The sequence below is a fragment of the Oryx dammah genome, unplaced genomic scaffold (assembly GCF_014754425.2).
Source record: "Oryx dammah isolate SB20612 unplaced genomic scaffold, SCBI_Odam_1.1 HiC_scaffold_21, whole genome shotgun sequence".
Taxonomy (NCBI): Eukaryota; Metazoa; Chordata; class Mammalia; order Artiodactyla; family Bovidae; genus Oryx; species Oryx dammah.
Window position 1 is genome coordinate 356695 of NW_024070205.1, and position 24918 is coordinate 381612.

The window sequence follows — 24918 nt, forward strand, 5'->3', positions numbered from 1 at the left end:
CAGATCTCAGCTTGCTGCCTCGGTGCCTTGTGAGGCTTTGGATGTGAAGGGAAAGTCTGGTTCGACGGCCAGACTGGCAGGGTAGCGGCCCCTTGCTCTTCCTTTGAGCAACAGCCTGACCTTGGTCAGCGGACGCTGTCCCCATGGGCAGGCCGGAGCGGGAGCCTGGTGTCTCCCAGGCTTTCTCACCTGCGTCACGGCGGCTTCGGGGGGCAGGTGCTGAAGGCAGAACCCGGCGAGGCGCCCCCGGGTGCGCCTGGGTGCCAGCACAGGGCGCAGGCCGGGCCGAGCCCAGGGTCTCCTCGGTGGCCCGGCGCTCTCCACAGTCTCGTGCGTGCTCCTTTACCCCTGCGGTGCTCCCTAACCCTTCTAACAGATGCTTCACACTGCTTCCCTACCCCAAGTAGGGCTCCTGGCCAGCGTCTTTCCCTGCATGCTCCCTGAAGCAGCCCGGCAGTTGCCACCTGAATGCCTTTATAAAGCAGTGTGATCTTTACTGCCTGCTTTCTCCTCTGTAGAATTCACACGGGAAGTCACCGACACGCAGATGCCACTGGTTGCGCCTGTGATCCTCCCAGAGATGTACAGGATCTTCACCATGGCCGAGGTAGGGGCTCCGCATGGCCAAGAGCGGCCCTGCCTCTCGGGAGCCTGTCGAGTCTGCTGCTGATCCCAGACCTGAAGACGAGAGCTGACCGAGGGCTGCGTCCGATGAGCCTCGGCCCCTTCCCTTGCGACTGGGAGGCCAGGCCTCTGGGGAGAGCGGAGGGGCTGCTGGAGCTCCAAGCTGCCCCCGTGGGGCTGCCCAGGCCCCTCTGGGGCGGCCCACCCGCCTGCCCCCTTGGCCGCGTGTCGGGCACAGCCTCCCACGCTGCTCAGCACTGGCCTTGCTGTGTGCGCTGGGCTGGTGGCTGCCCACTGGGGGATGTTCCAGCCTCGCTGCTCCTCCCCGTCCCTAGCCAGGGGCTGCATTCTGAAAGCACTGCACAGACTGCTGGGGTTCCGAGGTGAACCCAGCTTCATGAGTCCAGTCAGATTAGCCCACAGAGGCCTGCATACAAGGCTGACGCTAGTAAGTTCCCACATTGTGTTGCCTTTTATTCTGTGGATTAAATAAATCTGTCCCCTGGACAGGAGTGGTGGACATTTCTTGCCTCTCGGGGATGCAGTCCCGTGTCAGGGTTGAGTGGTCACAGTTGAGTCACACGTGCACGCACGTTAGCCTCACAGCCCCGCTGTGACTCGCCCCCAGGTGTATGGGATCCGAACCCGCTCCCGAGCCGTGGAGATCTTCACCACCTGTGCCCACATGGTCTGCAACATGGAGGAGCTGGAGAAGGTGAGCGCGCCTCCGCCAGGGCCGCTGGCCTGCCCTGTGCTCTGGCGGGATGCGTCGGGCACACAGCAGCTATGCCTTTGAGGCAGTGAGCGTCCCTGTGCAGCGGGGCCTCCTTTCGTCTGAGTCTCTCTTTTCCTGGTACCTTGTCCTGCACCCTTTTTGCACAGCTGGCACCTGGGGCTTTATTGCTCTTGCATTGTCTCCTGTGTGGGACCTGCCTGGCTAAGAAATACCCGTCCCTGGGATCAGGAGTGGTTTGAAGAAGCTCCTGGTGAGGAGCCGCCAGTGTTAAATAAGGACACGGCAGAACTTGGGGACACCTCCGGTGACCTTTTGGCTACACCCTTCTGACTAGGGCCTGAGCCTGGAGGGTCTGGAGGTGCCGCCTGCCTGGATGCCACAGATTCAGCCTGAGTCTAGGGCTGATCTTAATTTCTGCCTTCAGGGTGCAGCCAAAGTCCTGATTTTTCCTGTGGTGCAGCAGTTCACGGAGGCCTTTGTCCAGGCCCTGCAGATCCCAGATGGTCCCACATCTGACAGTGGGTTCAAGATGGAGGTCCTGAAGGTAAGTGCTTTCTGTTGGGGGGTGCTGGGAGTCTGCAGGGTGGTCTGACATCAGTAATTTTTCTCCCGTATCGCTTGTAACTCTTGGGTTTTCCCTGTGACTTCTCAGGCGGTGACAGCCCTGGTGAAAAACTTCCCGAAGCACATGGTGTCCTCCATGCAGCAGATCCTGCCCATCGTGTGGGGCACCCTGACTGAGAGCGCGGCCTTATATCCTTCCTGGCAGAGGGCAGGGACCGGCCACCCCCGTATTGGGCGTCTAGAGCCTCGGGCCTCACATTCACGTGGTTCCGCTTTCTTAAAGTGTCTACTCGTGGTGTTGGAGTGTGTCGTGTCCCCTTGTAGAGTGTGTGCAAAGCAGACTGCAAATTCTGTTTCTTTACTCTTCATCATACTTATGTGAGGACAGAAGTCAATTACACAGAGGAAGTGGAGGACCCTGTGGACTCCGATGGTATGTAGCGCGTTTGGTCGTATACCTCGTAGTGGAGAAGGGAGCCAGGAAGAGCCAAGACAAAGGCAGGAAGTTGGAGGCTTTGCTCTCTTGAGAATGTTCTCGTTGAGTTTCCTGTCAGTGGGTTAGATGTGGGGAAACAAACCTTGAAAATCTGTAATCTGTTCCTCATCAGCATTTGCATAAGTCTTACGAAATCGTGGAATTTCTCAGTGGAAAATGTATTCAGTGCTTCAGATTCTTCTTTCTTTCTTTCGGTTGCACTGCGTGACTTGCAGGACCCTAATTCCCCAACCCCAATCCCCCAAGCCCCAGGGATTGAACCCAGGCCCTCAGCAGTGAAAGCCCAAAGTCCTCACCACCAGGCTGCCAGGGAACTCCCTGGCTCTTCTGCTGGAAACGCCCAAGAGTGCTGAGTGTCCTGTCCCCGGGCCCTCTTCCGTTCCCCGGAGCAGCCGTGTTAGCGAGCGCTGCACCCGACCCCTGACTCACACAGCGGGCGTAGTTCCTTCCCAGCACCTGAGCTTCCTTCTGTCTTCTTGTCACCAAGAGCTTCTCGCGTACTTCCTGTAGGTGAAGTCCTGGGCTTTGAAAACCTCGTCTTTAGCATTTTTGAGTTTGTCCACGCTCTCCTGGAAAACAGCAAATTCAAAAGCACCGTCAAGAAGGCCTTGCCTGAGCTCATTTACTACATCATTCTCTATATGCAGATCACTGAGGAGCAGGTACCTGCGCGGCGGAGTCGCTGGCGGCGCGCCCGCGAGCCCGGGTGTGGGGAGCGGCGAGCCCGGGTGTGGGGTCTCGGAGTCGCTGAGCGGTGCGCCCGTGAGCCCAAGTGTGGGGAGCAGCGTGCCTATGAGCCTGAGCATGGGGAGCAGCGTGCCCGTGAGCCCGAGTGTGGGGTCTCGGAGTCGCTGAGCGGCATGCTTGTGCAGCTTGAGTGGGGGGTCTCGGTCAGGCGTCTGCTCATTTCTGAAAACTGACACCTGAAGAGCACCATGACCGGAAGTTCTAGGAAAGCCGTGATTTCATTCACAGCATTTTGCCGAGTACCTGGGGGCTGGGGTTTATCAGCTTCTGTGGTAGGTAGTTGGACTTGGAGAATACTCCCACTTTGATATCTATAGGGGCCCCCCAACCAAGGACGCGATAGCAGGAAGAGCCTGGCCTTTCTCTGTAGATAGTGAGACACAGCGTTCAGATCCTTAGCCTGGTCAGAGAGTCATTAGACCAGAAGAGGGCCTTAGAAACATGGTAATGCCTGTACTGCGTCCTAGGAACTGACGTGACTTTCACATTAGACTCCCGTCAGACCTACTAGACTCAGCAAATCGGCCTGTTGGGGTCACAGCCGACTGGCAGTAGGAGGAGCCGGCAGTCAGCCAGCCACCTTCTGCAGCGGCCTCAGCTGCATGGCTTGATAAAGGGTTTGCTTCTCTGCATCAGAAAGAGTAGCGTTCTCTTCAAGATAAAAACAGAAGTTTGGTATCTTCCTGTGTGTGTGTGGGCCAGCCTCACAGAGAGCTGACTGCATCGTCCTTTCAGATCAAAGTGTGGACCGCCAATCCCCAGCAGTTTGTGGAAGACGAGGACGACGATACCTTCTCCTACACCGTCAGGATCGCGGCCCAGGACCTGCTGCTGGTGAGGGCTGCCCCGACAACCCACGCACCAGGGTCCTGACGGCATCCGCTTCTCTTTGTTCTAGACCTCCGTCAAGCCTTAGCTCAGCACTGGTCTTGGGCAGCTTTGCCTTAGACTGGGGTGGGTAACAAAGTAGCTCCGATGGTAAAGAATCTGCCTGCATCCCCTCAGGAGGCCTGGGTTCAGTCCCTTGATCAGGGAGATTCCCTGAGAGGGGAATGGCAGCCAACTCCAGTCTTCTTGCCTAGAGAGTTCCAGGGACAGAGGAGCTTGGCGGGCCACAGTCCATGGGGTCACAAGGACTCAGAGGTGACTGAGCCACTAACAAGGGCATCTCAAGTGAAGTCTGATGTGCAGGAATTTTAAAGTGCTTGGTCTGGTTCTGATTTACATGCCAATATTGATGTAAGAATTGTACGGGGCGTGGTGTTCTAATGGGAGAGGGTATTTGAATTAGGAGCTCTTCGGTTTAGCTCAGTCTTCAGCAAGGGTCTGTGTGTAGCACGGACTAGAGGCTGGCAGACTTGAGCTTCAGTCGCTGCAACGGGAGCATCCCGGCGGCTGCCCGTCTCCTCTGGCTCTGACCGGAGCACAGAGCTGTCTCTAGCCTGAGGTCTGTGGAGAAGCTGCTGCCTGTCTGGTGATACACTTATTCCCGTTTCACTGTTGGTGGGCAGTCCGTCGTCCTTTGGTATCTCTAAGGCACCTCAGGAAGGCCACGGCATGTCACTTAGTAGATTAGCATTGCTTTTCCAAGTTGACCTCCCAGAGATAAATACCCTGGTCCGTTGCCAGCCACAGCTGTGTCTCTCATCAACCCCTGATGCTCTGCAGAATGTAGCCGTGGGAAGCCGTCCATTCTGTAAGCTTTAGAGAGCTCAGCCTCTGCAGAGAGACGGGCGCTGCTTCAACTTAGAGACCTTCTTGCAGCTCAGGATTGCATTCTGGATGCATCTGATCACGTTGGCCACATGCACGGCAGTGCCGTTTATGGTTTTAATTTACACAGAAATATTTGTTGGCACCTCTCCTCTCATCCTAGGCTGTGGCCTCTGATTTCCAGAATGAGAGCGCGGCCGCCCTGGCCGCCGCAGCTGCTCGGCACTTACAGGAGGCTGAGCAGACCAAGAGCAGCGGCGCCGAGCACTGGTGAGGGGGGCAGCGGGCGGCCTCGTGGGGGCACCCTCTGGGCACCGGGTGAGGGCAGGCATCCTGGCTTTGAATCACCTGTTCTAAAGCAGTTTTTCCTTAAAATGGTTCAGTGCTTTTATTTTATCCCTTTTTAAAAAGCCTGGAAAGGAGGGACTTCTGCTTTGTTTTTAGTTAGAAAAGCCTGTTACTGTTACATTATACTGTTTTCAGATACAGGCTTGGGTTGGAAGAGTAGCTCGGCACCCCTCAGGGTCAGGCTTGCTAAAGCGCCTTTCCCTCAAGTGCCTGTGCCTGTCTTTGGCGGTGGGCTCGTGTGACTTGGCCGTGGGGCCCCTTTGGCAGGTGGAAGGTCCACGAGGCCTGCATGCTGGCCCTCGGCTCGGTGAAGGCCGCCGTCACCGACAGCGTGAAGAGCGGCAGGATCCCCTTCGACATGCACGGCTTCCTGACCGGCGTCGTCCTAGCAGACCTCAGCCTCTCAGGTGTGTTTCGGCACAGCAGGGTGCTGGGGGGCTTCAGCTCTGTCGTTCCCTTAGGCAACCCTTGGGGTGGAATTCTTCCTGCGGCCTGGAGCTGGGGCCCCTTTGCCTCTGCACTGCCCAGGGACCTTGACTCAGGTGTCAGCAGCTCTGAGTCTGGGGCAGCCTCATTGCTCACCCTTCCTTGCCGTTCTCCCACGCCTGCCCCTGGGTTCATGCCCACTGCCCGGGGTGGCGGTTGGCGTCTGAACGGGCCGTAGGTGTGGCTGCTGTGCAGGGCGCCCTCTGGCAGGAGCTGTAGACGCAGAGCCCCCTGTGCCCTTGGGCATCAGGCTCATCCTCTCTTGCTTCCCGTCAGTTTTCTCAAACCGTCTGTTCTCTCTGAAGCTATTCTAACTAGATAATTAAAGGGCTCTGCTCCCACGGCTGTGTTCACTACTAGCCTTAGAAGTAATCGCCTCGACTGCGTGGAGCCCATTCCTCACGGCACAGGGCCGTGGCTGCGGGACTGCGGCGTCCTGAGGCCAGGCCCCAGCTCTGTCTCTGCTTCCTCTCTGAGCCTAGGTCGTGAGGCCCTCGCGTTGCTCCTGCCGTGCCAGTCCCCTGTCCTGTGTCCTTGTCCTGAGTTAGCCCTTTGGGCAGCTTAGGCCACTGGAGAGCCTCCTCTGTCCCTAATGACGTCGTCAGGCCAGCTCTCATTCTGAGTCACAGGTCAGGGAACCAGGCAGTTGAGTGTCGTGGTCTCAGACCCACTGAGGGCGCTCCTTCTCTTCGGCAGTCACCACGCGTGCAGCCTGCTGTGCTTGGCGGAAGCTTTTCTCTTCTGCTGGAACGCACAGTGTGTGCAGGTGGAAGCCTTGTCACACCTTCCGCCCCACAGCGCCTGGCCCCTGATGCACGCAGTGTGATTACACCTTGGTGCCTGCTGGAATTTCTCACACCCACCAGCATATTTTTTCCAGAATTTGCCCTAGCAAAGCTTTTCTATATAAGCCGTACTCAAACTTTTTGGTCTCGGGACCCCTTTACACCTTTAAAAATTATCAATGACCCCAAGGAGATTTTTTTTGTCACGTGTAACAGTATTTAACATACTAGAAATTAAAACTGAGAAGCTTTCAGAACATAAGAATTGTAAGCATCTGTCCCAGTAGCTGTCAGAGCAGTGGTGACATGTCATGTAACCTTTGGAAACCACCGTGTGTGACAGGGAGTGAGACTGAAACAGAAAGCGTTGTCTTAATTTTGCTACGAAAATGTTTCACTTTGTAACTTCCAGGACTTCCTGGACCCTATTTTGAGAATCGTTACTCTCCGTTATGTGATATTATGTAATTATCTGGCAGTTTGCTAGGTTCTGTGGACTGGTCCCATCAACTAATATTTATTGTATAGGTAACAAGGTTAAGCTCTGTGACAGCTAAATAAATGTAATCTCTATTCTCAAACATCTTAATAATAGGCAGGGCATAGTAATCCTTATCCCAGTGGCTGGAATATCAGTATATATATATTTGAAGACATATATATATAGTTCATGTTAGAAAGCTGATGACGTAAGATTAAAGTGGCATGGAGACAGTTAGGATTACTTCAGCCCAAGAGATTGTTTAGGTAATACAAAGAGAGGTGAATGTGTCGGCTTAAAGGCCAAGCACAGAAATGGCAACATAAGATGGCAGCTTCCTAGGGTGGGCTGCGTGCCTGAGTTTGGAGGCACAGAGGGGAATTGGAGGTGATGCCAGAGGCACTGATCCAAGGGACTTTATTTGGTTAGCTGTGGAATTTATTGACATTTTAAATAAGAGAATGACAGAGATCTAATTTGTAATATTCCAGCAGTGGTCCAAGAGTAGAGGAAGGCTGGCCATGGGGAAGCTTCCAGAGAGCTGGTTAGCAGAGCGTGAGGAATGGCGAGAGCTGGGGCGGGGTCAGGGCTGGGATGTCTTTCCAGTCTAGGAGTGTTCAGAATGTGCCTCGGGAATCTGGGAAACTGCTCTAGGTCCTGTGCCATAGGTCACACGCTTGCTTCTTTCACAGTCTTGCTTCTCCTGTTCATCAGCTGTGTGTGTGGGGGGGGGTGCCCACCTGTTGCAGCACACGGAGGCGTGGGGTTGGGAGAAGGGTCGAGTAGCTGCCGTGTCCTGCCCCTGACTGCTGTCTCTCCTTGCCAGTGTCTCCCTTCCTGCTGGGCCGGGCCCTCTGGGCTGCCAGCCGTTTCACTGTTGCTATGTCCCCCGAGTTGATCCAGCAGTTTCTTCAGGCAACGGTTAGTGGTCTTCATGAGACACAGCCCCCATCGGTTCGAATCTCCGCAGTGAGAGCCATCTGGGGGTGAGTACGCCATCTCAGAGCAAGCAGCCTTGTCTAAGAGGAAGTCGCTCAGGGTAGACGCCCCAAACAGCAGGAAGTCGCTCGAGGCAGACGCCCCAAACAGCAGCTGCCCAGCTCACCGTGCTGCTTGGAGATTTCTGACGAAGATCTCCTGCAGGATGAGTGTCGGCAGGGCAGGGCTTCTGCGGGCCCCAGAGGTGTGCTGTGTTTACTCCTCTTTCCTGCTCAAATCAGTCCAGTTCTGGGACCATCTGGACAGCTCCCTCCCCCACGGAGGGGCTGAACCTGGGCTCTGAGAGAGACCTGACTTGCCTGGGGCCGCACAGTGGTGGAGCGTAGCATAAAAGTGGGCTGAGAGCCCAGCCTGCCTGCTTGACTGATGGTATCTGTGCTGGAAACCAAACTTGGGATAATATGGCCTGGAAACTGTGTGTGTGTTCCCCAGTTTTGCATCTTTCTCGCAGCTCGTGGCTCAGGGAGCCCTTTCTTTGTGCTCCTCCCCAGACCAGAGAGGCAGTGGTGTTTGCAGGGGTATTTTCAAGTCCAAACCTAAGCGCCTCAGTGAATTGCTTGAAACCCTAAAACCACAGAGTTTCTTTTCCGCCCACCTGCCCTGCCTCCTGACCTCCTGAAGCAGATTGAGGCGCTGGGCACTGTTGTGTGTCCTCAGAGGGCACTTGGGTGCAGGCTGTCGGAGGAGTCCGAACAAGGGGCCCTTGCTCTCATCCCTCCTGCACCCGCCGTTTGGCATCTGTCCAAGTGCAGAGCCTCCTGAGGACAAGCGAGCTGTTTTGAGAAGACAGGCTCACATCCTGACTGCTGACTTGCCCACCAGCCCTGGCTGTGGCCCCATTTGACTTGGCTCTGTCATCATCACCAAACACCAGGCAGCCGGGGGGGACCTCACTGACCTGTGTGTCACGTTATAGGAGCACAGGCTGTCCCAGCTCTGGATCAAGCGAGTGGTCCAGGAAGTCCTGGAGAACGCTGACTGAGACAGCTACCCACAGATGAGGGAGCCTTTGTCGAAGTCCACAGCCCAGTGGAGGTGCTCCAGCCCAGCACTGGGGCAAACAGTTCAAGACTGGACACTTGTAAGAGGCTGGTCACCGCAGCCTGAAGGAGCTGACTGCTGCTTCTGATGCGAACCCTGCAACGGAGACATAAAGGAGCCTGAAAAGCCAAGAGAACGTGGCGTCAGGAGAGAAGTACCGCAGCTTCCCAGTGACCAGCCCCAGAGGCATGGAGACCTGCGCTCATCTGATAGAGCGTTCAGAGCGGGCATTTTAAAAAGTTCAGTTACCTGCAGGAAAGCACAGAACACGACTTCATGAAATCAGGAAAACAACTGGCAGACAGAATGAGAAACTCAACTGAGAGAGAGCAATCGTAAAACGATAGATGAATTCTGGAGCTGAGGGCACGGAAGGTGACGCGCAAAACGCCGCAGAGGGCATCAGGAGCAGAGGGGACCAGGTAGGAGCCTCTGAGGTGGAAGATGGGGCCTTGCGGAATTACCCAGCCAGAAGATGACCGAGGGTAGAGAGTGAAAACAAGGGAAGAGACGTGAGTCTAGTGGCTCCTTCAGGAGAAGGAGTAGATTACTTGGGGTCCCAGAAGAAAAGGAAGAAACCTTTGTAAAGAAAGAACGCGTGGGAACGTCCAAATCTGAGGGGAGACTTGTGCCTTCTAGTCAGGAAGCTAATATGCTTCACCCCAAAATTTCAGTCCACGGTGATCTTCAAGACACAGTATAATAAAACTACCTAAAATCAAAGACAGAATTTTCAAAGCATCATGAGGCAAAAACCTTTTTCTCATAGAAGGAAGCTCCCGTAAGGCCAGCAACAGATTTCTCAGCAGAAACTTTGCAGGCCACGGGAAAGGGAAGTTGCTCAGTCGTGTCCGACTCTTCGGGACCCCATGGACTGCAGCCTACGAGGCTCCTCCGTCCATGGGATTTTCCAGGCAAGAGAACTGGAGTGGGGTGCCATCGCCTTCTCCGTGAATGAGTCTGCCTGTTTGTACAAATGTGGCTGATGGAAACAGTGCAGTCACTAGGCCAGCTCACTTGTGCGAGTTCAGTGGTCGGGAGGGAGCAACTCGAAGGACATCACACAATCTGTAAACCAGCTGGAAGGAGCCATCCAGACTTTGCCCCGCCGAACCCTTTCTGGGCAATGATTAGACAAGTCCTCAGACAGAGGAATAATACATTCTAGGTGCTGAATGAAAAAACCGCCAACCAAGAATACTTTACCTAGCAAAGCTGTCCTTTGGAAGTGAAGACTAGATCAAGGCTTTCCAAGACAAACACAGCTGAAGGAGTTCTTCAGTGCTCAACCTGCCTTGCAAGAAACACTGGAAATTCTTCCAGCTGAAATGAAAAGATGCATATTACTAATGTGAAAATATATAATGTATTGCTACAAGTAAGTATATTATTGATTCAGAATACTCTAATACGGTGATATGATAGTGTTAACCGCCTGACTCTAGTATAAAGGGTAAAAGATCAAAGTATTATAAACAACCAGCTAAATGAACCCAGGTCTCCCGCGTTATAGGCAGACACTTTACTGTGTGAGCCACCAGGGAGGTCCCATTATAATGAATACACAGTATAAAAGAGACTAAATTGTGATATCAGAGACATTAATGGATGGGAGTGAAGGAGTAGAGCTTCTTTATATCTGTAAAATGCCTTATGGTGACCACAAAGCAAAGTCTGTGATTGACGCACAAAAATAAAGAGAAAAGAAGGAAAGCTTTTCTCTGTGGAAGATCACCATTCACAGAGGAACACAGCCAGAGGGGCAGTGGGGAACAGGGGACCACAGGAGAGCCAGCAAGCAATTAATAAAATGGCAATTAGTAAACCGGGCTTACTTATCAAAAGTTATCTTAAATATAAATGGACTAAATTCTCCAATTAAAAGTCAAATTAGCTAGCTGAATGGATTGGGAGAAAGAACCAATTGAGGCTACAGGTCTTAAGACACACAGGCTCAAAGTAAAGGAATGGAGCAAAGAGACTCCATGTTAAGGAGAAACCAGAAGAGAGTGAACATATCTGTACTTGTATCGGCAAGTGGACTTTAATTCAGAAGCTGTCACATGAAACAGCTCATGATACTGTAAGGGGGTTGGTTCATCAGGAAGATAGGACAGTCAGAGCGCCTGAGTGTGCCCCGCAGATACTAATCCGGACGGAGAGACAGACGGCAGTACAGTGACAGCGGATTTATACCCCCTCCTCTTTACAGTGGGATTTTTTGTCCAAACAGAAAATCAGTAATGGAACATTGGACCTAAACTACACTTTCACCCAGATGGACCCAACAGACCTCCTGAGCAGTTCATCCAGCAGCAGCTGAGCCTACCTCCTTCCCAGGCGTGCGTGGGGCACGCTGCAGGACAGGCCATGCCGCCAGGGTTGGTAAATCTAAGGTGAAAATCATATCAAGTGTCTTTTCCAGTCACATGTGGAAGAAACTTTTGAAATTAGTTATAGGAGGAAAGCTAGAAAAATCAGATACATGGAAATCAAACAGTACTTTTCTGAACAACCTGTGGGTCAAAGGAATAATTAAGAGAGAATCTAATCGTGTCTTGAAACACGTGAAAATGGAAATACAACAGGCCAAAACTTGCAGGACAAAGAGAGACAGGAGCTGCGGCAAAGGAGGCCACGGATGGAAGCACTCACAATTAGAGCAGAAGGAAACCAGCCTCAGACAGCCTCACTCTCTCCCTCAGGAGCTCGAAAGAGAACAAACCCAGAGGCAGCAGGAGGAAGACAAGAGCAGCGACGGAGGAGTGGGGCCAGAGAGGCCCTGGAAGAGCGTGATGGAGTAAGAGCTGGCGTCCCGAAAAGACGAGCAAAGCTGACAAGCCACAGCTAGGCTGGAAAGAGGAGCAAGCACTCGTACAGATCAGGGATGAAGCCGGAGACTTCACAGCTGAGACCACAGAGAGACAAAGGCTCAGAGAGACCACTGTGAACAAGCGCATGCCAGCAAATGGTTACCTGGAAGAAATGCATAGACTCCTAGAGACGTGCAGCCTAGCAGACCTGGACCGTGAAGAGCTTGAACATCTGAACAGACCGGTAGGTGATGAGGAGAGTGAGTCAGTAACGAGAAACCTGCCACGGGAAAAGCCCAGGGCCAGACGGTTCCACTGGTAAGTTCCAGCAGACGTTCAAAGAGAAATGAAGACCAGCCCTTCTCAGACGCTGTCCAAATACTGAAGAGGAGGGAGCATTTCCAAACCCATTTTTCTAGGCCAGCGTTACCCTGATAACAAGGACACAGCAGGAAGAGAGACAGCAGGTCAGTGTGCCTGACGAGCGCAAGCCTCAGCACAGCACCAGCTAACTCGGCCCAGCAGCACAGGGAGGGGCGGCACGCCGCCGCCAAGCAGGGCTGACTCCTGGGGTGCAAAGGGCTCAGCACGCATGAGCTAATTAATGAAGGCAGTATCCACTGAACAGGACGAAAACTCAAAATATGCAAATATCTCAACGGATGTGGAAAAAGCACTTGACAAAATCCAGTGCCTGTCATGACAGAAGCTCTCAACAAAGCACACAGAAGGGACACACCTCAGCACAATCAAGGCCGTCTGCGACACCCCCAGTTAGTATGGTCAGCAGTGAACGGCTGAGAGCTTTTCCTCTTAAGAACAGGTCAGGGTACCCACTCTTACCACTCCTTCTCAACATAGTCCTCGAATTCCTGAGCAGAGCAGTTAGAAAGGAAAATAACAGTGAGCTATCAGAAAGAGAAACTTAAAAATAGTTGCGTCAAAAGCAATAAAATGTCTAAGAATAAACATAAGCCACCAAGATGAAAGACCTATACACAGAAAGCTGTAAGACATCGAGGAAAGAAATTGAAGATACAAACTCATAGATTTTTCATGTTCATAGATTGAGATAATGAACATTATTTAAATGTCCAAATTACCGAAAACAACCTACCGATTCAGTGTAGTCCCGCTCAAAATTCCAATGGCATTTTTTACATAAATAGAACAGACAATTCCAGAATTTGTATGCTATCACAGTTCTTGATTTTAAACTATATTATAAAGTGATAGTAATCAAAATAGGATGGTATTGGCATTAAAAACAGACACAAAGATCCATGGAGCAGAATAGAGAGTCCAGCTGTGAACCTGCACTTCTGAGGTCAATTACTCTATGACAGAGGAGCCAAGCGCACACACAGGGGGAGGACAGTCTCTGCAGTAAATGGTATTTGAGAGTCTGGACCTTATCTTCCATCCTGCTTATTTAACTTACATGCAGAGTGCATCATGCGAAACACCAGGCTGGATGAATCACAGACTGGAATCCAGACTGCTGAGAGAAATATCAGTAACCTCAGATATGCAGATGATACCATCCTAATGGCAGAAAGTGAAAAGGAACTCAAGAGCCTCTTGATGAAGGTGAAAGAGAGTGAAAAAGCGGGCTTAAAGCTCAACATTCAGAAAGCTTACTTAAAGACATGGCATCCAGTCCCATCACTTCATGGCAAGTAGATGGGGGAAAAATGGAAACAGTGATTTTCTTGGGCTTCAGAATCACTGTGGACGGTGACTGCAGCCGTGAAATTAAAAGACGCTTGCTCCTTGAAAGAGAAGCTATGACAAACTTAGACAGCATATTCAAAAGCAGAGATATCACTTTGCCAACAAAGGTCCGTATAGTCAAAGCTATTTCCAGTAGTCAGGCGTGGATGTGAGAGTTGGAACATAAAGAAGGCTGAGCGCTGAAGAATTGATGCATTTGAACTGTGGTGTTGGAGAAGACTCTTGAGTGTCCCTTGGACTGCAAGGAGATCAAACCGGTCAATCCTAAAGGAGACCAGTCCTGAATATTCACTGGAAGGACTGATGCTGAAGCTCCAGTATTTTGGCCACCTGATGGGAAGAGCTGATTCAGTGGAAAAGACCCTGATGCTGGGAAAGACTGAGGGCGGGAGGAGAAGGGGACGAGAGAGGATGAGATGGTTGGATGGCATCACCGACTCGATGGGCGTGAGTGTGAACAGACTCCGGGGGATAGTGAAGGACAGGAAGCCTGGCGTGCTGCAGTCCATGGGGTCACAAAGAGCTGGACACGACTTAGTGACTGAACTGGAGTCAGCTCAGAATAAAGACGTGTTCATGAGACCTGAAATCAAGAGACTCTTAGAAAACCTAAAAATTTAACTCTCTGACACTGGTCTTGGCAGTGATTTCTTACATTTGACACCAAGAGCAGGGGCAACAAAAGCAGAAACAAATGAGTGGGACCACCTCAGACTAAAAAAGCACAGCAGAGGGGGCCTTGAGCCAAAGGAAGAGGCAGCCTACTGAGCGAAAGAAGATATCTGGGAACCATTTATCTGGTAAGGGGCTAATACGCAAAGTGTATGACAGACTCATGCAACTCAATAGCAAACAGACCATCTGGTAAAAAATAAATGGCAGAGGATTGGAAAGGACGTTTTTTCCTAGAGAAGACATACAGGTGGCCAACAGGCGCACGAAAGGGCACTCAGCACCACTAGGCCCCAGGAAAATGCAAATCAAAACCAGTGAGCTCTTCTGTCAGACTCGCCAGCATGGCTGGCATCGAAGAGGCGAGAAGAGGCCTTCCCTGGTGGCTCAGTGGATCAGAATCCGCTGGCCAGCACAGGGGGACACGGGTTTGATCCCTGGTCCAGAAAGATTGCGTGTGCTGCGGGACAGCTCAGCTCGTGCGCCAGAACTGCTGAGCCCACGCGCCAGAAATAAGCAAGCTAGTTAATTTTTTAAAAAGGATAACAAGATTGACGAGGGTGTGAAGAGAAAGGAACACTTCTGTACTGTTGGTGGGAGTGTAAATTGGTGCAGCCACTGTGGAGAAGAGTATGGAGGGTCTTAAAAACAGTAAAAAATAGAGCTGCCATTTGATCCATCCAGAGGAAATGAAAACACGATCTTGAAGCGACGCCTGCACTCAGGCTTCTTGCTGTGCTGTCCACGTAGCTGGCCTGTGCAAGCTGCTTGAGGGCATCGGCGGAGGAGTTGGGTGAGGGCGATGCGTGTCGAGTGGATGGAACTCAGCTGCGTGAGGGAAACCTGCCGTCCGCAGCAGCCGGATGGACCTCGAGGGCACTGTGCTGACTGAGATGAGCTGCGCACTTCCCTCTGGAGGCTTCTGGGAAGGCCAGACTCGCTGTGAAGGAGAGCAGAAGGCTGGGGGTGGGGGTGTGGGCAGGGAGAGGGGGACGGGAGCTCGCTGTCGTCCCAGGATGAGTCAGGCCTGAGGCTCCAGCGTGGAGCGCAGCTGTCTGCGCCTGCGCTGTGTGTAACGGGGAGTGGAGACTGCACGTTCCCCCAGCAGAAGGGGAGCCTGAGGGGAGGACGTGGTGACACGGTGGATGAGGGGAACCTGTGCAGCGTGGACGCGCGTCCAGGCACCACGGCGCTCGTGCTCACCGTGTTGCAGACGGAGTACGCCACAGCAAGGCTGGGAAAAGCTTGCATTTTATGCTACTTTTATAATCGGAAATAATACGTGAAGAGAGCTTTTTTTTTTTCTTAATAACTCAGTTCTCTGACTGCACGGGCAGGGCTTTCTTGAAAGGGGTGGCCGCTGTCCCGGGAGAAGCGATGGAAGCCATGTACACGCAGAGCAGAGACACGGCGCGGCCCTCGCCTACAGAGCTGCGCGGCACGCGTGCAAGAGCGGACCCCGGGGCGGCGAGCTCCCGGGAGGGAAGGGCCCTCGCTGTGCCTGTCCTCAGCCAGGGCTCGCGTGCGGCCTTTGCCCTCTTCAGTTCTGCAGCCGGTCTCAGCCCGGCCTGTCCTCAGCGCATCCCTCAGCCTGCCCCGCCTCCTGTCACCAGCAGCCCCTCCTGGCCCGCACTGCCCAGCTTTCCTCTCTGCTCACCCAGCGCTAGCGTCCGATCAGGTCATGGGGTGCACGCCACTGCACGCTGCCTCAGGGCGCTCCCGCACAGGATGCTGGTGACGGGTCCTCGCGCGCGGGCCCCGCCCCTCGAGCCACATGGCTGCTCCAGGTCCATGCGTGTGCCCCTGCCTGCACCAGGACAGGCATGAGTACCTGGAGGCTGACAGCAGCCACTACTGAGCCTCCTGACGGCCACCTGCAGGCCTCCCCTGCCTGCAGTGCCTGTCACCATCCAGGTGCAGACCCCACACCTGTGGATCCTGCCCCCAAGGCAGAGCTCTGTCCTCCTGGAGACACCAGCCCCTGCCTCCCGAGCTCGGTTCCCCGCCTACCCCCTCCCCCACGTCCCCCTTCCCCGCCTCCCCTCACCCGCCTCCCCTCCTACTCCTCCCCCTTCCTCAAAGCAGAGCTCTGTCCTCCCAGAGACACCAGCCCCCACCTCGGGAGCTTGGTTCCCCGCCTCCTCCCCTTCCCCCCCTCCTCCCTCCCCTTGCCTACCCGCCTCCTCCACGCCTCCTCACACCCCACTCCAGCTGCCCCGTGTGTACTCAGCTTCTGCCTGAGTTCCTGCAGGGGGCCCCAAGGGGTTTTGCCGCCTGCAGCCTCAGACTGCTACCATCTTTATTATCTCAGCTCTTAAACTGGTCTTTCTAGAATCAAGTACTTGTATTTTTGCTGCTGCAATGGAAACTCTCATGGCCCCTGTTATGCTCCTCAAGCTCTGGGATGCAGGTACCCAGGAGAAAGCATGCCAGGTGGTCCGTGGGGCCACTGGAAACAGGGTTTTCCTGGGGTGTTGGTTCCCCTAAAGACTCTAGGGGAAAGAAGAAATTAGATGGCAGAAGTGGTTTGTGAAAGAAAAAAAAAACTTTGAGACACACTGACTTCCAGAGTAAAGCCTAGCCTCTTCAGCATGGCATACAAGATCCCACATGGTCTGAGTGCACAGGGCGGCCTCTCTGACCTGCCAGTCTGTGCTGACCCTTGGAGTGCAGCAGCCTTGGGAGGAGTGGGCCCAATCAGTCCCAGCGCAAGTGTCTGCCCAGCCCACTCTTCAGGAGGGTTGGTGGAGAGCACGGTGGCCTTGAGCATCAAGGTGCTGTGACCCAGGAACAAGGGAGTGGTCAGATCTGAGGTCCAAGCCCACCGGTGTACTGGTCACCATGACCTCTGAACCCAGCGGCTGACACAGATTTTACAAGACATCTAAAAATTACACCAAGAGAAACCATTCATTGAGAACCTGGGGAGGGCTTTGTCTCCGCACTAGGTTCTTTTAACATACAGAAACGTTACTGACTTGTTACCATTCCATGGATAACAAAAATAAGGACTTGGATGATGTATTTTTCATAATGTATCCCATTGGACATGGTGAGCAGCATCTAGTAAAGTTTATTAAGAGGTTAATGTGGCAAGAATACACAGAGCTGGACAAAAAAGAGCTTCACAACCCAGATACTCACGATGGTGTGATCACTCATCTAGAGCCAGACATCCTGAAATGTGAAGTCAAGTGGGCCTTAGAAAGCATCACTACGAACAAAGCTAGTAGAGGTGGTGAAATTCCAGTTCAGCTATTTCAACTCCTGAAAGATGATGCTGTGAAAGTGCTGCACTCAATATGCCAGCACATTTGGAAAACTCAGCAGTGGTCACAGGACTGGAAAAGGTCTAATCCCAAAGAAAGGCAATGCCAAAGAATGCTCAAACTACCACACAACTGCACTCATCTCACACGCTAATAAAGTAATGCTCAAAATTCTCCAAGCCAGGCTTCAGCAGTACGTGAACCGTGAACTTCCAGATGTTCAAGCTGGTTTTAGAAAAGGCAGAGGAACCAGAGATCAAATTGCCAACATCTGCTGGATCATGGAAAAAGCAAGAGAGCTCCAGAAAAACATCTATTTCTGCTTTATTGACTATGCCAAAGCCTTTGACTGTGTGGATCACAAGAAATTGGAAAATTCTGAAAGAGATGGGAATACCAGACCACCTGACCTGCCTCTTGAGAAACCTGTATGCAGGTCAGGAAGCAACAGTTAGAACTGGACATGGAACAACAGACTTGGCCAAATAGGAAAAGGAGTACGTCAAGGCTGTATATTGTCACCCTGCTTATGTAACTTATATGCAAAGTACATCATGAGAAACACTGGGCTGGATGAAGCACAAGCTGGAATCAAGATTGCCAGGAGAAATATCAATAACCTTGGATATGCAGATGACACCACCCTTATGGCAGAAAGTGAAGAATAACTAAGAGCCTCTTGGAGAGTGAAAAAGTTGGCTTAAAGCTCAACATTCAGAAAGCTAAGATCATGGCATCTGGTCCCATCACTTCATGGAAAACAGATGGGGAAACAGTGTCAGACTTTATTTTGGGGGGCTCCAAAATCACTGCAGATGGTGATTGCAGCCATGAAATTAAAAGACGCCTACTCCTTGGGAGGAAAGTTATGACCAACCTAGATAGCATATTAAAAAGCAGAGACATCACTTTGCCAACAAAGGTCCGTCTAGTCAAGGCTATGGTTTTTCCAGTGGTCATGTATGGATGTGAGAGTTGGTGAGGAAAGCTGAGCGCCGAAGAATTGATGCTTTTGAACTGTGGTGTTGGAGAAGACTTGAGAGTCCCTTGGACTGCAAGGAGATCCAACCAGTCCATTCTAAAGGAGATCAGTCCTGGGTGTTCTTTGGAAGGACTGATGCTAAAGCTGAAACTCCAATACTTTGGCCACCTCATGCAACGAGTTGACTCATTGGAAAAGACCCTGATGCTGGGAGGAATTGGGGGCAGGAGGAGAAGGGGATGACCGAGGATGAGATGGCTGGATGGCATCACGGACTCGATGGACGTGGGTCTGAGTGAACTGTGGGTGTTGGTGATGGACGGGGAGGCCTGGCGTGCTGCGATTCACGGGGTTGCAAAGAATCTGACACAACTGAGCAGCTGAACTGAACTGAGGTAGAAGTTATGTCACAAACGTTTTTTTAAGGTAAATTTTAAAAAAAATTTCATGTTGGAGTGCAGTTGACTAACCGTGCTGTGTTAGTGTCTGGGGTCAGCATGGAGATTCAGTCATACATGTGTCTGTTGTTAAACTCTTACCACTTAGATGATTACAGTACCGAGCAGAGTCCCCTGGGCCACACAGCAGGTCCTTGCTGGTCGCCTGTCTTCAGCAGTTTGCACGTGTCCATCCCAATCTCCCGCTCTCCCTCTCCTCCACCCGTCTCCCTCTGTAACCACAGGGTCACTTTCTAAGCCTGTGAGTCTGTTTCTGTTTTAAAACAAACATCTAAACCCCACAAATAGTAAACCACGTTTGTAAGTATGAGTAGAATGTTTCTATAAATTGATCTAATTTTAGGATGCAAAACCCGCCAAAAAGTACAAAATTTTCGTAACATGGAAGTAAAAAAATTGTCTACTATTAATGAATAACCGTTGTATTGGAAGAAATTTAAAAACACTAACTGGAACATAACAAAGAAGTACATAAGATATTTTTATATCATCTATCTATCTATCTGAGGAATGTGCCTAAAACTATAGTCCGAGGAAGCATAATGCATTTGGCTTAATATCTTAATGATTTGGATATAGCTATGACTGGGATTCCATAACAAAATGGAATGAAAGAAATTTTAAAGGAAATCTTGAAGACCAAAGCAGAAATACATTAGAAAACATAGGAATGGTGGTGCTGAAAGTTCTTTAAAAAAAAAAAAAAAGCTACAGAAAGGTGTAGAAGTCTGGCGAGCTCTAGAAGCAGCTTCGTGAACTCTGACAGGTCACGTGACGGGGAGCCCAGAGCGGGCCTGCTGGTGAGCGTCTTGCTTGTCTCGCTCCCCAGCTACTGTGACCAGCTGAAAGTGTCAGAGAGCACCGCCGTGCTCCAGCCCTTCCTCCCCAGCATCCTGGACGGCCTGATCCACCTCGCAGCCCAGTTCAGCTCCGAGGTCCTCAACCTGGTGATGGAGACACTGTGTATCGTCTGCACGGTGGACCCCGAGTTCACGGCGAGCATGGAGAGCAAAATCTGCCCCTTCACCATCGCCATCTTCCTGAAGTACAGCAACGGTACGCGGGGCGGGGCCGTGCGGGTGCCCCCTGAATCTCATGGGCTGTGCGTCAGGGCAGAGGCAGACCCTGATCAGCGAGAGGCTGCTGGTGTGTGGATCCAGAGGCAGAGAGCCTGGGCCTGTGACTCACGCTCCTTAGGAGCTGGAGAAAAGAGCCGGCAGTGAGGAGGCAGGAGCCTGAGCCACTAAGTGAGACGAGGCTGAGAGCTAGGGTCAGAGGGGAGCTGAAAGAGAGGAGGCGGCAGAGGTCTAGGATCGGGTGTTCATCACGTTTTTTGTAGAAGCAGGTCTTTGGAAATAATTAGAGATTAGTTACATCCATAAAATGAAATGCTGTGCAACCATTAATAATCCAATCTCAAAGAAATAATTAAAGCCATGGGGAGGTGCTCATCTTGTAGTAAGTAAATAGATTGCTTTCCAAAACTCGTAGAATAGAATCCAAGATTTTGGTTTTATTATCAGGAAAAACATTGCCATCTTTATCTGAAGAATGCATATTGAAGCTTGGAAGGGGGTTGGTGCTAATGTGAGGTCACACTAGACAGTTTAGGCCGTGGTCTATGGGGTCACAGAGCTGGACATGACTTGAACGACTAGGCACGCACTAGACATGTTACTTGACTCGTTGCTTACCAGCGGGCCCTAAGGAGGACTGTGCCCTGCATGCTCTCTGCCCGCCACACGGCCTGCCCCCAGTGGCTGTGTTACTGCCCATTTGCTGCCGTGACCGTGCGCCTCCGAGCGGCCACAGCTCTCGTCTTGCACAGGCCGTACGCCTTAGTGCCCTGCACATCGGGTGCTCCTTAGAGGGAGGCTGTTTCTTCACAAGGCTCTGCTGCGTGAAGGTTTCTCTTTCACCCTCAAGTGGCTTTAGGAGCACCTCCAGGAGATGACCTGCAGTCCTGCTCAACACGTGGGACCCAGAAAAGCCAGCGTGAGGCAGTTCTGAGGCGGTGGTGTCTTCTTAAGCTGTCAGTGGGGGCTTCTTTTCTAAGCATTTGGGCTCATAATGAACCCATGTTTCACAGGAATACAGGCATTAGAGATTTGTCCCAGGGAAAAAGGCAGGTTTTGTTTTCGGAGTAGCTGTTGGTGACATGTCCCTGACTCTCTCAGGTCACACACATGCTGCCTCCCAGGCCCCAGGTCCAGGTGAAAGGTCAGCAGAAGCTGGCGGCTCGGGTGCGGGCCAGCGGCAGGCGGCGTGGACAGAGCACTCGTCTTCTCTCCCCAGACCCCGTGGTGGCCTCGCTGTCTCAGGACGTCTTCAAGGAGCTGTCCCAGATCGAGGCCTGCCAGGGACCCATGCAGACGCGGCTGATCCCCACCCTGGTCAGCATCATGCAGGCGCCCGCGGACAAGGTCCCCGCGGGGCTGTGTGCGGTGCGTCCTCGTCCTTGCAGCCCCACGCCACCCCTCACCAGCTGTGATGTGCTCCTGGGGCTGGGGTGTCCCTGGGCACAGAATGGTGGGGCCTCTCAGGGCGAACTCACCTGGGCCTGAGTGTCTCCGGGTGGGTGGGCCGGCCCGTAGGCCTCTCCCTCCCTCCCTCCCTGCCCCTGAGGCAGCCTGACTTCTCTCCTGCAGACGGCCATCGACATCCTGACCACGGTGGTGCGGAGCACGAAGCCCCCGCTCTCCCAGCTGCTCATCTGCCAGGCCTTCCCCGCCGTGGCCCAGTGCACCCTGCACACGGACGACAACGCCACCATGCAGGTACCTCCGCGCGGGCATCTGAGCCGTGGCGCACGGGCAGCAGGCTGAGACGCTTCCTGCCTTGGAGAAAGAAACCCCTCCCACCTGTGCTTGTCCAGAGGACCGGGAAGGGTTCCGACTGCTCATAGGTGTGGGGTCCGGGCAGCAGAAGAGATCCCAGCCGTGTAGGCTCGGGCCCCGAGAAGCCCTCTTCCGTCAGCAGAGTCAGCAGCGGGATACCTGAGGAGGCTCGAGGCAGCGGTCTGCTCTGTCCCCAGACCTGGGCCCGTCTCAGCTGCAGCTCAGCCGCGTTCCCCGGGACCAGAGCTGGAGCCTGGCGGCTGAAGCTCCTCCTCTGATGAGAGATCTGTGTCTGGGCTCCCACGAGGGGCGGGGAGGAGGATGTGCGCACGTGGGCCTGGAGCCCGGCGCTGACCGGCTGCCCGTGTCCGCAGAACGGAGGCGAGTGCCTGCGGGCCTACGTGTCGGTGGCGCTGGATCAGGTGGCACGGTGGCGTGACGAGCGGGGCCACGGCGGGCTGTGGTACGTCATGCAGGTGGTGAGCCAGCTGCTGGACCCCCGCACCTCCGAGTTCACCGCCGCCTTCGTGGGCCGCCTGGTGTCCACGCTCATCGCCCGGGCGGGCCGGGAGCTGGGCGAGAGCCTGGACCAGATCCTGCGCGCCGTCCTCAGCAAGATGCAGCAGGCCGAGACGCTCAGTGTCATGCAGGTGCGGGAGCGCCCGCGGGGGGGCCCGGGCCGGAGCGCCGGGGCCCTGAGCCGCTGTCCCCTGTCCCGCAGTCCCTCATCATGGTGTTCGCGCACCTGGTGCACACGCAGCTAGAGCCGCTGCTGGAGTTCCTCTGCAGCCTCCCTGGGCCCACCGGCAAGCCCGCCCTGGAGTTCGTGATGGCCGAGTGGACCAGCCGGCAGCACCTCTTCTACGGGCAGTACGAGGGCAAAGTCAGGTGGGCCCCGTGCCCCCCCCAGCCCCGCTGCCTTCTTGCTGAACTGTAGCTGTGAGTAGCTGCCATCTTGAAATTCCCAGAAAACAGGATCTTCTCTGGCAAGAGCCCGGCCCCGGCTGAAGGCTGCTGCTGCCTTCCTCTTGTTTTTAAAGTCAGGTTTCTAACAATTTACCCTGGACCTTACCCCCTGTTCTCACCGCCCCGCACGCCTTCCGGGGTGGACGTCCATGTGCTGGACTCTGGCTTTGCTCAAGAGCCCTTCTCCCCCGCCCACCCTTAGGAACAGGAGCCCCTCTCAGTCAGACTCTGGCATTCCCCCAGCCGGCCCGGAGGCACTTTCCCTCTCAGGCGCGTCCCTCGGGGAGGCCGGCTCACCGCCCTCTCCCCCCGCAGCTCCGTGGCGCTGTGCAAGCTGCTGCAGCACGGCATCACCGCCGACGACCGGCGGCTGCAGGACATCCGTGTGAAGGGCGAGGAGCTGCACGGCCCCGACGAGGGCGTCCGCACCCGCTCCAAGTCGGCCAAGAGTGCGTGGCGCCGCCCCCATCCCCGCTGGGCTGGGTCACATGGGGGGCATTCCGGGGGCGGGGGGGCATCAGTGCTGGGGCCCTCGGGCGCAGCCGGCCAGCGGCGTATGTGGCCCTCCTGTGGCTCCGAGTGGACACCATGCCTGGCGGCCAGCCCGCTTGGGGCCCAGGACCCTCGCGTCCATGGCTGCCGTCTGACTGCAGGTTCACACTCCCCACACACCCCCGAGGCTCCGTGTCTGGGGCCTGCGGCGCTGACCTGCTCAGGCCGCTGTGTCCCGGCTTTCTCACAGACACAGCTCGTCCCCTTTAGCCCCTGAAGGCTCTTGGCTCTCCTGATCTCTAAACTCCTGTGACGTGGAGTACAGTGAAGTTATTTAACGCTGAGCCTCATGACTGGGGGCTTCCTGGTGGCTCAGATGGTAAAGAATCTGCCTGCAATGCAGGAGACCCGGGTTCAGTCCCTGGGTCGGGATGATCCCTTGGAGGAGGCTATGGCTACCCAGTCCAGTACTCTCGCCTGGAGAGTCCGATGGACAGAGGGGCCTGGTGGGGCCACCGTCCACGGGGTCACAGAGTCAGACACGCCTGAGCACTCTGCACACACCCACTCGGGGCTGCGTGTGGCCTGGGGGTGGAGTGTTGGGTCCAGCATTGTGCTGGGAGCAGCCCAGGGCAGCCTCCTCTCCTCCGCAGACCCCGAGCGCTGGACCAACATCCCTCTGCTGGTCAAGATTCTGAAGCTCATTATCAACGAGCTGTCCAGCGTCATGGAGGCCAACGCCGCCCGCCAGGCTGCCCCGGCCGAGTGGAGCCAAGGTGTCCTGCGTCCCCACACGCTCCCTGCCCACTGCTCTGGGGCTCACCTTGCAGGCCCGCGTGGCGCTGCCTTCCAGGGGTTGCCTGCCGCGAGGCCACCCTTCCCGGCTGCCTTCTCTCGGGGGCCTCTCAGCCTGTTCCCGCCCACCAGCGCAGTTGGCTCTCAGTCAGACTGCCGGGAGGGTCTCCTCACCCCGGTTCTCCCTGGGATTAAGGGGCGTGGTGCAGGGACCCGCGGGGCCTTCCGTCCTGGCCGGTCTGGTGGGAGGGGAGGTGCGTGCCAGCTGCTTCTCGTCTCCGAGCAGATGACGCCAACGACATGTGGGAGGACCAGGACGAGGAGGAGGAAGAGGAGGAGGACGGCCTGGCTGGGCAGCTCCTGTCCGACATTCTCGCCACGAGTAAATACGGTGAGTGCGGACGCCAGCCGTGCACACGCGGGGCCTGGCGGTGGGGGTGCCCTCGAAAGGCAGCACCTGGGCTTTTGTGCCCCTTGAGCTCAGCCTCGCGGGTGAGACTTCCCCACCCGGGGCTGCCCCCGCCCCGCCCCCGCCTGTCTCTGCAGAGGAGGACTACTACGAGGACGACGACGAGGACGACCCCGACGCCCTGACGGACCCGCTCTACCAGCTCGACCTGCAGGTGCGGCGGCCTGTGAGCGAGGGGCTCTCGGTGCCTGTGCTCCCCCCGTGCCCCCTCCTCCCCCGAGGTGCTCCCTGCTCTGCGCCTCCCCACCCCGGTGTCCGTGCTCCTCCCCACCCCGGTGTCCGTGCCCCCTCCTCCCCCTTCTGCCCCCTCCTCCCCACCAGTGCCCCTTCCTCCCCCCCCCCGGCCCCCCTTCCCCCCCCCCCCCGGTGCCCCCTCCTCTGCTGCTCCCCACCCCGGTGCCCATGCTCCCC

General features: G+C 54.6%; 1 protein-coding gene across 1 annotated transcript in view; it reads left to right on the forward strand.

Annotated features, from left to right (window-relative positions):
* Positions 1-24918, forward strand: part of IPO9 (importin 9) — a gene marked incomplete at its 5' end in the record, with an annotated part of 43895 nt that overhangs the window by 12878 nt on the left and 6099 nt on the right. The window contains 19 exons of the mRNA XM_040263767.1: positions 519-607; positions 1253-1339; positions 1785-1904; positions 2013-2113; positions 2299-2357; positions 2931-3082; positions 3903-4001; positions 5044-5150; positions 5496-5635; positions 7807-7966; positions 19778-20004; positions 21244-21392; positions 21597-21725; positions 22160-22435; positions 22507-22673; positions 23067-23200; positions 23897-24019; positions 24325-24429; positions 24585-24661. Coding sequence (XP_040119701.1) covers positions 519-607; positions 1253-1339; positions 1785-1904; positions 2013-2113; positions 2299-2357; positions 2931-3082; positions 3903-4001; positions 5044-5150; positions 5496-5635; positions 7807-7966; positions 19778-20004; positions 21244-21392; positions 21597-21725; positions 22160-22435; positions 22507-22673; positions 23067-23200; positions 23897-24019; positions 24325-24429; positions 24585-24661 — 2501 coding nt within the window. The remainder of the gene's footprint in view (positions 1-518; positions 608-1252; positions 1340-1784; positions 1905-2012; positions 2114-2298; positions 2358-2930; positions 3083-3902; positions 4002-5043; positions 5151-5495; positions 5636-7806; positions 7967-19777; positions 20005-21243; positions 21393-21596; positions 21726-22159; positions 22436-22506; positions 22674-23066; positions 23201-23896; positions 24020-24324; positions 24430-24584; positions 24662-24918) is intronic.